This window comes from Microchirus variegatus (genome assembly GCF_963457635.1).
Source record: "Microchirus variegatus genome assembly, chromosome: 10".
In the NCBI taxonomy this organism is placed as follows: domain Eukaryota; kingdom Metazoa; phylum Chordata; class Actinopteri; order Pleuronectiformes; family Soleidae; genus Microchirus; species Microchirus variegatus.
This window is the reverse complement of record NC_139811.1, coordinates 22,501-35,000: the sequence shown is the minus strand read 5'-3', so window position 1 is coordinate 35,000 and position 12,500 is coordinate 22,501. Positions and strand designations below refer to the sequence as shown.

Sequence of the window (12,500 nt, the reverse complement as noted above, 5' to 3'; positions counted from 1 at the left end):
GTGTGTGTGTGTGTGTGTGTTCTGTCCAAGGACCTGACGGACATGGACAAGAACTGTCCTGAGGTCAGTGTGTGTGTCTGTTCTGTCCAAGGACCTGACGGACATGGACAAGAACTGTCCTGAGGTCTGTGTGTGTGTGTGTGTGTTCTGTCCAAGGACCTGACGGACATGGACAAGAACTGTCCTGAGGTCAGTGTGTGTGTCTGTTCTGTCCAAGGACCTGACGGACATGGACAAGAACTGTCCTGAGGTCAGTGTGTGTGTCTGTTCTGTCCAAGGACCTGACTGACATGGACAAGAACTGTCCTGAGGTCAGTGTGTCTGTGTGTGTGTCTGTTCTGTCCAAGGACCTGACGGACATGGACAAGAACTGTCCTGAGGTCAGTGTGTGTGTGTGTGTGTGTGTCTGTTCTGTCCAAGGACCTGACGGACATGGACAAGAACTGTCCTGAGGTCAGTGTGTGTGTCTGTGTGTGTGTCTGTTCTGTCCAAGGACCTGACGGACATGGACAAGAACTGTCCTGAGGTCAGTGTGTGTGTGTCTCTGATCATGTGTCTCTGTGTGTCCAGGCCTGGTGTGTTGCAGGTAACTGTTTCAGCCTGCAGAGGGAGCATGACATTGCTATCAAATTCTTCCAGAGGGCCATCCAGGTGAGCAGTGTGGTTACCATGGTGATGAAGGTTATACTTAGCATTGAGCTAACCTGTGTGTGTTTCAGGTGGACCCAGGCTTTGCGTACGCGTACACTCTGTTAGGTCATGAGTTTGTTCTGACCGAGGAGTTGGACCGAGCTCTCGCCTGCTTTAGAAACGCCATCAGAGTCAACAACAGACACTACAATGCATGGTACGGTAACCATGGTAACCATCACACACTATGGTTTCATTAGCATGAGCCATTCTGCTACATTCTGATTCTGTCCTTGTGTTTAGTATGATTATTTTCTTTGTGTTTGACCTCTGATAACAGTTTTATTTTCTTTGTGTTTACCTCTGATAACAGTTCTATTTCATCCTTACAGACCGCCAGAGGCGGTGCTTTAGCACTGGATGTCTCCATCTTGCGCATGCGCAGGTCGAGTGTTTATACCAACAAAGTCACCCATGACCCCTGATGACGCCGGCTAGCCTATATCTTCCGGTGACATCAGAGGATCTGTTCCTTTTCATCTTCTCGCTTTGCAGGTAGACGCATGTCAGCGAACTCTAGCTGAATTAAAGCGTTCATTGCCGCTCCGTCGCTGGTAGCCTTGTGACAATCTGTCGGAGCTGCGAGCTGCTCGCCCTCCAAGGGCTGCGACGAGCGGAGACGGGAGGTTCGTCGCGGTTCGCCGTGAACACCCCGTAATAGAAGTTGGATCAGCCAACGCTACAACTGGCTGAGTATACCAGGCGTCTTTCGCCTCCTTTGAGAATATGTCTTCTCTGTAAAATTAGTCGGTGAAGGCGTTGTGCGCTCTCTCCCGACATTTCCGTGTGTTAATTACGGGCGCTAGCGGTTAGCATTGCCTGCTCGACCTAGCGTCTGTATAATCGGTACACAGCTGATAGTACCCGCTTTGTTGCGGTCATATGTTGGTGAAGAAAGTGCATCTGTACTACTCCTATATCTGTGAGTAATTGTACAACTTGTACCGTTTTTTATCTGTACTTTTCCATGTATGAAGACAGCATTGCTTTAAGACACAGAGTCTGTGTAATCGCTACACAATTGGTCGTACCCGCCTTTCGTTGTAGTTGTATGTCGGTGAAGCCCCGACACCCTACTTATGCTGTATCTATGAGTAACAGTACAACGTGTACTGCCTCTCTCCTTTTTTACTGTCATGTGTCGGTGCAGACAGCGTGTGTGCTCTCTCTTCGACATTTGTGATTTAATTACAGGCACTAGTGTCAGCACTGCTACTTAATCTAGTGTCTGCATAATCTGTACATTATACATGTCAGTGAAGCCAGTGTACTCGCTCCCTCTCCTGACATCTGTACTACTGTTATCCGTGAGTAACTGTACAGTGTGTACCGTTTCTCGCTTTGTTTTTTCATTTCATGTGTTGGTAAAGACAGCGTGTCCGCTCTCTCTCCCGACATTGGGTTGTTGCACTGGCGGTCAACATTGCTCGCTTGACCTAGCGTCTGCATAATCGCTACACCGCTGCTCGTACCCACCTCCAGTTGTAGCTTCATATGTCGGTGAAGCCAGCGTACTCACTCCCTCCTGACATCTGTATTTCTGCTATATCCGTAGAAGCTTGACCTAGAGGCTGTGTAATCGGTACACAGCTGGTTGTACCCGGCCCACCTTTCGTGGTGGTTGTATGTTTGTGAAGCCAGCGTACTCGCTCCCTCTTCCAACGTTGTACTTCTGCTGTATCTATGAGTAACTGTACGGTGTGTACTGTCTCTCTTTTTTACTCTCCTGTGTCGGTGAAGACAGCGTGTGCGCTCTCTCTCCCGACATTTGTGATTTTAGTTACAGGCGCTAGTGTCAGCACTGCTTGCTTGACCTTGCGTATGTGTAATCGGTACATTATACATATGTCAGTGAAACCAGTGTATTCGCTCCCTCTCCTGACATCTGTACTACAGTTATCTGGGAGTAACTGTACAGTGAGTACTGCTTTTGCTTTGGGTTTTTACTGTGTTGATGATGATGATACACCGTTGGCTGTACTCTTCATTCTAGTCCCCTGTAGTAAGCAGACGTGTTCCACTAAGGCTAACTGCATTGGATACCTGATTGTGAAGGCAGGGTGTTCGCTCCCTTTCCCATCGCAGGTGTATACTACTACCTCTAGTAACAGCCATATCTTGAGCTGTGTTGCTAGGCGGGATGGTTGTATTTGGCGCAGCAAGCCGACCTTTTGCTGGTGAAGGCAGTGCTCTCGCTCCCACTCCCAGCATAGGCAGGTGCTGTTGCCCTCCAGTTAGCAGAAGTGTGAAGAGCCCACTAAGGCTAACTGTACTTGTCTGTGCGACACCTGTTGGTGAAGGCAGTGCGCTCGCTCCCTCTCCCATCACAGGTGTATGCTACTAAACGTCAGTAACAGCCACATCTCGAGCTGCGTCTGCTCGGTGGCGACAGTCTGTATTGGCGCAGCAAGCTGGCCTTTGCCGGTGAAGGCAGTGTTCTCGCTCCCGCTCCCAGCATAGGCGGATGCTGGTGCCCTCATAGTTAGTGTGAAGAACCACTAATCCTAACTGTATTCGGCTGTGCGACACCTGTTGGTGAAGGCAGTGTGCTCGCTCCCTCTCCCATCACAGGTGTATACTACTTACCGTCAGTAACAGCCACATCGAGCTGTGTCTGCTCGGTGGTGACAGTCTGTACTGGCGCAGCAAGCTGACCTTTGCTGGTGATGGCAGTGTTCTCGCTCCCGCTCCCAGCATAGGCGGACGCCGTTGGCCTCATAGTTAGTGTGAAGAACCACTTACCCTAACTACGGCCGTGCGACACCTGTTGGTGAAGGCAGTGTTCTCGCTCCCTCTCCCAGCATCTGTTGCTTCTCCCACTCCACAGCCGCCGACTGGCACCATGCTTGGTGACCACTCCTGTGCGACCTGTATGGCCTCCCTGCAGCCGGAGGACGGTCATGATAGGTGCCCTCCGTGCCTTGGCCTCGAACACCTGAGGGAGGGGCTGTCGGAGGATCCGTGCATGAACTGCAGCTTCATGCCCAGGGCAGTGCGGGTTGCCAGACTGGCTGAGGAACACCTGCTGGGTCATGTTCCGGAACCGGACCAGCTGACCCCAGCCCATCGACTGCCACCAGCACAGCCTAATCGACCTCGGCTGCAGAGGCTGTGGGCGCCCCCTCTGGGAAGAGGGTCGAGGAGTCTAAACTGGCCTCCAGGGGGGACCAGCTGACTGAGGAGTTAAACTAGATGAAGACCCTCTTCATAGCCGTCCAGTTCTGGGATCGGTGCAGTGGACGCAGGTTTTTCCGCTTCCCCGCTGCCACGGTCGAACCGGAGGAAGATGTACTCTCCGTGGCGGCTTCAGCCACCGAGTTCACCAACAATGGGGCCAATGTGGTTCCCCAAGGTGCTGCCTCACACACCCTTGGGGTGAGCTCCCGCTCCCCAGCCAGCAGTGGCGGGTATAACTTCATGGGTGCCACCATTCGCATGGCCCCACAGGCTCAGCCGGCTCCCGCCAGTGCCTCTTCAGGCGTGAACCAGCCCAGCTCCCCCACTGTTTTGACTCGCCGCCAGTGGCTAGCTCAGGGGAGATTCAGTGGCTGATTATCGGCTTCTTTTTCCAGCAGCAGCTCAGCTACTGGACTGTTTTAACCACAGGCCCTTAGGTGATTCCACCTTAACCCCACAGGTACAAATTTCAGTTCCGACACCCCCAACCTACAGCCTGGTCAAATGACCATTATACGCGACCCGGCAGAAAAAAACCCTGTCACCATGGGGTTCTACTCAACTTACTTTCTCATGGAAAAGAAAGACGATGGACTCCGCCCTATCACTCAACTTGAGGGGACAACAGGTTCCTGAAGTTCACGAAGTTCCACATGCTCAGTAAAGCAGTGGTTCTGCGTACTGGCTTTTACAGGGGAATGGTTTACCTCTTATTCTTGAAGGACGCGTACTTTCACGTCCCCATAGCACCAGGCATTTTCTGCAGCCTGCTCTCAGGGCCGCCATTATCAGTCCAGGGTGCTCACTGCTCCCGTTCGGCCTCTCCCTTCACCACTGGTGCTGGCCAGGTGTGTGGCAGCAGCCCTCTCCCCCCTGCAGTCGCGGGGCATGAACATCCTCAGAGTGATTTTCACAATGAGCTGCCTGGTTCCCCCTCAGAGTACACTTTTCTAGGGAGGTGACTCCGGATGCTGTTGCCATGAGGGCCTGTCCATCACTTCGGCGTGTGGACGACATCCTCATCCTCCTTCTCCTCTTCAGAAGGGCCGCTGCTTGCGCTACACCCAGTATATGCGCCTCTTAGGCAAGCTAACAGCTGCTTCCACTGTGGCTCCCTTAGGCCCGCTGCCACTACGCCCCCTTCAGAGGTGGCCGAACAGTTTTCCACTTGTATGCCAAGTGGCACCAGCACAGGAAGCTTAGGCATCACAACGCTGCCTCCTTGGCCTCCTGCCTCCTCGGCCTGCTCTGGCCCCACGGAGGGTGAGATGGTTTCTTCTTCAGGGCACGCCCATGGGCGCCATTACATCCCTTCGGGAGACTGTCACACAGATGTATCCCTAACAGCTACAGGCAGTGCACATGGCACTGCAGCTTTTTCTTCAGTTCCTTCAGTAGAGGCATGTGCTAGTACGGTCAGACAATGTCTCAACCGTCTCTCTCTGACATAATTGCACACACTCTGATGTAGAGGTGGTATTTAATATCTGGGGTGTTTTTTCGGCAGGGCAGAGGGGGATCTCTTTGCCACAGAGGAGTCGTCGACCCACTGCCCCCCTCTGGTTCTCCTTGACAGAGAAGGCCAGCCCTTCTCAGCCGCGAGGATGCTCTCGCACACGATCGCCCAGAAGCTCTTATCTATGCCTTCCCACAGAGCCGCTGATTCCTCAAACACTGCAGAGGGTCCTCCAGCAGGGCCACAACCTGCTACTGGTGGCCCCCTTTTCTGGCCAGGGATGACATGTTTTCCTCTGCTGCACAGGCTCTGCTGCAGCTCATCGCGGCGTCTCCCCGACAGGTTGGATCTCCTGTCTCAGTTAGGGGGCCAGGTCTGGCATCCTGACCCTCATTGCCTCCAGCTCTGGGTCGGCCACTGCAGGGCACGACCTCCGGGCAGAGTGTTCAGACACAGCCCAATGTACCACACTGAAAACTATGGAGCTTTCTACCCAAATGCAGTATGTGAACAGGTGTAAACTGTCTGCCTGGTGTTCCGACGGGGGCGAGGGCCCCGTCTACTATACAACTACAACAATTCTGTAGTTCCTACAGCCACTCCCGAATGGCGGACGGGAGGGCTTATGTGGCGGGCTTTTCCTCTCGACACACTCAAGTTGATGACAACACCGTGGAGTGCCACAGACTCGTGTCCTTTTCCTTAAAGGAAAGCCTCAAGGCTACAACTACCAATGGTACAGAGAATTCTGGCTTGGGGTCTGCCCCGGTGCTGCCCCCCCCCTTGAGTTGAAGACTGCCTTTCTCCTCACCATCACTTAGTAAGGAGTGCTGAGGAGCTACATGCTCTCTCTGTGAGGGACTCATGTCTGAGGTCGAACTCAGACTCAGATGGCTCAGGGGTCACTCTGTGGCCAAATACGGGCTTTTCCTCCTCAGGTTCTGTCATCGTCAAACCTTAATCCTGGCACAGTTTATCCTCCCAGCAGGGGAGGAAAGGTCATGACAGCCGTGCCCTGTCCAGACCTTAAGAGTCTATATAACTTCGACCGCGAGCTTGAGACGGTCAGAACAGCTGTTTCTCTACTACGGCGTACTAATAAGGCCGTGCTCCCTCCGAACAGTGACTCTCACACAGAATTATGGACATCATCACTCAGGTGTACAAACACGGTGGTTATCCCCTGCCATCCGGGGGAGGTGCCACTCTACTAGGGCTGTCACTACATCATGGGCGGCTCTGCGCGGCGTGCCCCTGGTGGGCATCACCAGCTACCCTCTCCAGATTCTATAGGGTGAATGTGCCGCCTCTACCTTTACTCTCACTGAGGTACGTACTGGCATTCCTCGTGACTTTGTTGTTATGGTCATCCAGTGCTAAAGCACCGCCTCTGGCGGTCTGTAAGGATGAAATAGAACGAAAGTTACGTATGTAACTACGGTTCTATGAATCCTGGATGACCGCCAGAGCGTTCTGTCACTCGGAATCCTCGTGGTTTCGCGAGAAGATTCTGCAGGAACAGATCCTCTGATGTCACCGGAAGATATAGGCTAGCCGGCGTCATCAGGGGTCATGGGTGACTTTGTTGGTATAAACACTCGACCTGCGCATGCGCAAGATGGAGACATCCAGTGCTAAAGCACCGCCTCTGGCGGTCATCCAGGATTCATAGAACCGTAGTTACATACGTAACTTTCGTTTTATTTTCTTTGTGTTTACCTCTGATAACAGTTTTATTTTCTCTGTTTACCTCTGATAACAGTTTTATTTTCTCTGTTTACCTCTGATAACAGTTTTATTTTCTTTGTGTTTACCTCTGATAACAGTTTTATTTTCTCTGTTTATCTCTGATAACAGTTTTATTTTCTCTGTTTACCTCTGATAACAGTTTTATTTTCTCTGTTTACCTCTGATAATAGTTTTATTTTCTCTGTTTACCTCTGATAACAGTTGTATTTCTTTTCTTTAGGTACGGTCTGGGGATGATTTACTACAAACAGGAGAAGTTCAACTTGGCAGAAATCCACTTTAAAAAAGCTCTCAGCATCAACCCTCAGAGCTCTGTGCTGCTCTGTCACATCGGTGTGGTACGTCATCTGTCCACTTCCTGTTAGCATTTAGCCTAGCCTCATTGTGTGTTAATATGGAGCATTATCTGTTATTAAATAAAAATAATTAAATTAAATGAGATCTAACTGTCATCTACTAGAACTTTCCTAGAGTTAGAAGCAGTGAGAGGGTGAGAGGGTGAGGAGTGAGAGGGTGACTTACTCTGGAGGACAGTTATTTTCTGTTCCTAATGGAAACAGAACAAATATCCTAACTCTACTAAACTAAACTTAAACTAAACTGAAGGAAATGATTATTGCACAGTCCCAGCTTTGCCTAATGTCTGTTAGCATTTACATTGTTTGTGTGTGTGTGTGTGTGTGTGTGTGTGTGTGTGTGTGTGTGTGTAGGTGCAGCATGCTCTGAAGAAGTCTGATGCAGCGTTAGAAACCCTGAACCGAGCGATTGGCATCGATCCTAAAAATCCTCTCTGCAAGTTTCACAGAGCGTCCATTCTGTTTGCTAACGACAAGTACAAGGTAACAATGGAGGGGGCGGGGCAGGGAGGGGCGGGGCCAGAATGAAACTTTATGATGAGAATACTTTTGTTATCACAGAAGAAATAGTTTGGTTACAGTTTCTCTCAGAGACGGAGTTCTCATGAAAGTTTAATTTAATTAACACCAAAAGAAAGACGGACTTTATCAATATGAAGATGAATAACTTCATTTATTCATCATCAATATTATCTGTCTCACTCTCTCTGTCTCACTCTCTGTCTCACTCTCTGTCTCACCCCCCTCAGGCAGCTCTTCAGGAGTTGGACGAGCTTAAACAAATAGTTCCTAAAGAATCTCTGGTTTATTTCCTCATAGGAAAGGTAAGGTCGACTTCTGAGCTCTCTGTGACCTATGACCCCCCAGTTCACTGACTTTGGCTCCGCCCCCTCAGGTGTATAAGAAGTTGGGTCAGACTCACCTGGCTCTGATGAACTTCAGCTGGGCCATGGACCTGGATCCTAAAGGAGCCAACAACCAGATCAAAGAGGCCATCGACAAGAGATACCTGCCCGAGGATGAAGGTGACCTTTGACCCTTGACCCATTTTCAAACTCTACAACACAAACAAATATGTTTATTTAACCATAAAGGGGCGGGGCCTTGTTGAGTCATGAGCAACAGTTGTCTCACTTCAGGCTCCGCCTCCATAGAGCTCGACTGCTGTTGCCTAGCAACAGGAGCACAGCTAACCCTAACCCAGTTACAGTAACATGAGCACAGCTAACTCTAACTCAGTTACAGTAACATGAGCACAGCTAACTCTAACTCAGTTACAGTAACATGAGCACAGCTAACTCTAACTCAGTTACAGTAACATGAGCACAGCTAACTCTAACTCAGTTACAGTAACAGGAGCACAGCTAACTCTAACTCAGTTACAGTAACATGAGCACAGCTAAACCTAACGCAGTTACCGTAACAGGAGCACAGCTAACTCTAACTCAGTAACAGTAACATGAGCACAGCTAAACCTAACGCAGTTACCGTAACAGGAGCACAGCTAACTCTAACTCAGTTACAGTAACATGAGCACAGCTAAACCTAACGCAGTTACCGTAACAGGAGCACAGCTAACTCTAACTCAGTTACAGTAACATGAGCACAGCTAACTCTAACTCAGTTACAGTAACAGGAGCACAGCTAACTCTAACTCAGTTACAGTAACAGGAGCACAGCTAACTCTAACTCAGTTACAGTAACATGAGCACAGCCAACTCTAACTCAGTAACAGTAACATGAGCACAGCTAACTCTAACTCAGTAACAGTAACATGAGCACAGCTAACTAACTCAGTTACAGTAACATGAGCACAGCTAACTCTAACTCAGTTACAGCAACATGAGCACAGCTAACTCTAACTCAGTAACAGTAACATGAGCACAGCTAACTCTAACTCAGTAACAGTAACATGAGCACAGCTAACTCTAACTCAGTTACAGTAACATGAGCACAGCTAACTCTAACTCAGTTACAGCAACATGAGCACAGCTAACTCTAACTCAGTAACAGTAACATGAGCACAGCTAACTCTAACTCAGTTACAGTAAACCAGGAATGAACAAGATGAAATATAATATCACATGTAGAGAAAGACTCTTAGAATCTTAGATTATCATCTTATCCTCTCTGTCTGACACTTAACTGTCTCTGTCTGTCTGTCCGTCCCTGTCTCTCTCTCTCTGTCTGTCTGTCTCTCTGTCCCCCGTCCTCAGCGGTGGAGTTGGACGACAGTCAGGACAGCAGCATCATGACGGACGCTGAGGACACACAGCTCCACACAGCAGAGAGTGATGAAGTACTTTAGCCACGCCCATCTTGCTCAAGCCCCGCCTCATGTTCTGTGTGGTTGGAGGACTGCTGTTGCTTGGCAACACTCTGAGACAGTCAGTTAAGCTCCACCCCTTATCCTCTTAAAGAGACTGCTGCCTCCCTGAAGCCCCACCTTCTCTTCCTCTGACATTACTTTTTTTTAAATTTTCTTTTATCATCATAATGGAAATGAATAAAAATATGTAAACCCCGCCCCTAGCATCTGTCTACTTCCTGTTTACAGCAGCCAATCAGAGGAGGAGGAGTAACTGACTGACTCAGTATGGAAGCCCAGAGAGCTCAAAACAACAAAGTGTGTGTGTTCATAAAAATCAGGATTAAGTATTGAATGAATTAAAAGAGTACTTTAATGTGTCGTACATGTTTCAGTTGTGTACCTTCACAATAAAACAGACAGAACCACACATCAACACAAGCAGGAAGTCACAATGAGTCCATGTTATCCAAGGGGCGTGGTCCTCACGATGATGCCATCAGGGGGCGGGACAAGGAGGAACATTGACACACGGCTGGATCTCAATCTTTTCCTCACCGTTTGGTAACGGACCGCAGTTGACCAGTGGATTCCCGAAGAACGTGGCCTTCTCTTGGAGGTGACCGATGGTTGGTCTGAATCCACACACACACACAAACACACACACATCACTGAGTCACCTGACCTTAGGTCACATCAGCAGGGGGCGCTCTGAGCACGGTAACATTTGTCTGAACTCTGACCTGTAGTTACTGAAGTCAGGATCACAGATTCTTCTCCTGAAGCGTCTGGGATTTCCTCCACAGGAAGGTTTACACAAACTCCACTGCTCCCACACACCCCAGGTACCCTTCACTGCAACACAACAACACAATCACTGCAACACAACAACAACACAATCACTGCAATACAACAACACAATCACTGCAACACAACACAATCACTGCAACAAAACAACACAATCACTGCAATAACACAACACAATCACTGCAACACAACACAATCACTGCAACACAACAAATCACTGCAACACAACAACAACACAATCACTGCAATAACAATCACTGCAATACAACAACACAATCACTGCAACAACACAACACAATCACTACAATAACACAATCACTGCAACACAACACAATCACTGCAACACAACAACAACACAATCACTGCAATAACACAACACAATCACTGCAACACAACAACACAATCACTGCAACACAACACAATCACTGCAACACAACAACCAACACAATCACTGCAACACAACAGCACACTCACTGCAACACAACACAATCACTGCAACACAACAACACAATCACTACAACACAATCACTGCAACAACAAAACAATGCAATCACTGCAACAACACACTGCAACACAACACAATCACTGCAACACAACAACAAATACACACTGTGTATGTGTGTCTCACCATTGCAGTTGCTAACATCGTAACACACCCTGGTGTCGCTCAGAGTTTGTGTGTCTGTGTGTGTCTCACCGTTGCAGTTGCTAACATCGTAACACACCCTGGTGTCGCTCAGAGTTTGTGTGTCTGTGTGTGTCTCACCGTTGCAGTTGCTAACATCGTAACACACCCTGGTGTCGCTCAGAGTTTGTGTGTCTGTGTGTGTCTCACCGTTGCAGTTGCTAACATCGTAACACACCCTGGTGTCGCTCAGAGTTTGTGTGTCTGTGTGTGTCTCACCGTTGCAGTTGGTAACATCGTAACACAACCTGGTGTCGCTCAGACTTCCTTCTCCACAGATGGACCCGTTATGAGCTTGATGATCACAAGTTCTCGCTCGTGTTTGACTTCCTCCGATCTGCAGACAGCGAATGTCCCGCCGTGTCTGTGCCGACGTGTCTGGCCCTTTAAACGGGTACAGACACTGACTCCATGTTGTCCACTGAGACCACGCCCCGTTCACTGAGACACAACCAGGCGGACCAACGATCACAAATCTTCACCTGTTGACCTTTGACCTTTGACCCCGGTGGTTTCACACTCACCTGGACAGTGGACGTTGGTGGAACAGGTTCTGGTTTGACGTCCCTCCCCAGGACACGGCTGGCCGCCATGTTGAGAAGCAGGATTGTCACATGACCTGACTGACAGCTGGAGCCCCACCCCACAGGTGACAGAACAGGAAGTGAAGGGAGACCAGGACGCCCATCGTCCGTCCACTGACACATGACAGTCAGTTGTTGTTGTTGTTGTTGTTTCCCTGGCAATGTGGAGTCATTGATGTTTTATTGTGTTAGCTTACCTGGGCAGGGAGGCGTGTCACTGCACTCCTCTTTCTGTCTGTCATCACCATGGCAACCTCTGCCCTGGGGGCTGGACGAGGGGGCGGGGTTAGAACATGAGCGGGAGCGAGTCCTGACAGGTGGATGTCCTCCGAGGACACAGGACGCAGAACACTCGCCCCAACTGGACCAACCAGTCCAGAACCCGTCCACTGTTAGAGACACCAGTGAGTGAGTGAATGAATGAGTGAATGAGTGAATAAACGAGTGAATGAACGAGTGAATGAACGAGTGAATTACTGAGTGAGTGAGTGAATGAGTGAGTGAATGAATGAATGAGTGATTGAGTGAATAAACGAGTGAATGAACGAGTGAATTACTGAGTGAATGAGTGAATAAACGAGTGAATAAGAGAGTGAGTGAATGAGTGAATGAAAGAGTGAATGAGTGAGTGAGTGGATGAAAGAGTGAATGAGTGAGTGAATGAATGGGTGAATGAGTGAATAAACGA

General features: G+C 49.3%; 2 protein-coding genes across 2 annotated transcripts in view; one reads left to right on the top strand and one right to left on the bottom strand.

Annotated features, from left to right (window-relative positions):
• The window catches only part of cdc27 (cell division cycle 27), a 27,822-nt gene extending 17,749 nt beyond the window's left edge, over positions 1-10,073 (top strand). Inside the window, exons 14-20 of the mRNA XM_083895946.1 lie at positions 571-651; positions 720-847; positions 7,293-7,410; positions 7,783-7,911; positions 8,178-8,252; positions 8,324-8,453; positions 9,645-10,073. Coding sequence (XP_083752072.1) covers positions 571-651; positions 720-847; positions 7,293-7,410; positions 7,783-7,911; positions 8,178-8,252; positions 8,324-8,453; positions 9,645-9,736 — 753 coding nt within the window. The 3' untranslated portion in view covers positions 9,737-10,073. The remainder of the gene's footprint in view (positions 1-570; positions 652-719; positions 848-7,292; positions 7,411-7,782; positions 7,912-8,177; positions 8,253-8,323; positions 8,454-9,644) is intronic.
• A 162-nt stretch (positions 10,074-10,235) lies between these two features.
• The window catches only part of LOC310933012 (properdin-like), a gene marked incomplete at both ends in the record, with an annotated part of 5,408 nt that continues 3,143 nt past the window's right edge, over positions 10,236-12,500 (bottom strand). Inside the window, 5 exons of the mRNA XM_083896435.1 lie at positions 10,236-10,371; positions 10,480-10,591; positions 11,448-11,669; positions 11,753-11,926; positions 12,010-12,201. Of these exons, the coding sequence (XP_083752561.1) occupies positions 10,236-10,371; positions 10,480-10,591; positions 11,448-11,669; positions 11,753-11,926; positions 12,010-12,201 (836 nt within the window). The remainder of the gene's footprint in view (positions 10,372-10,479; positions 10,592-11,447; positions 11,670-11,752; positions 11,927-12,009; positions 12,202-12,500) is intronic.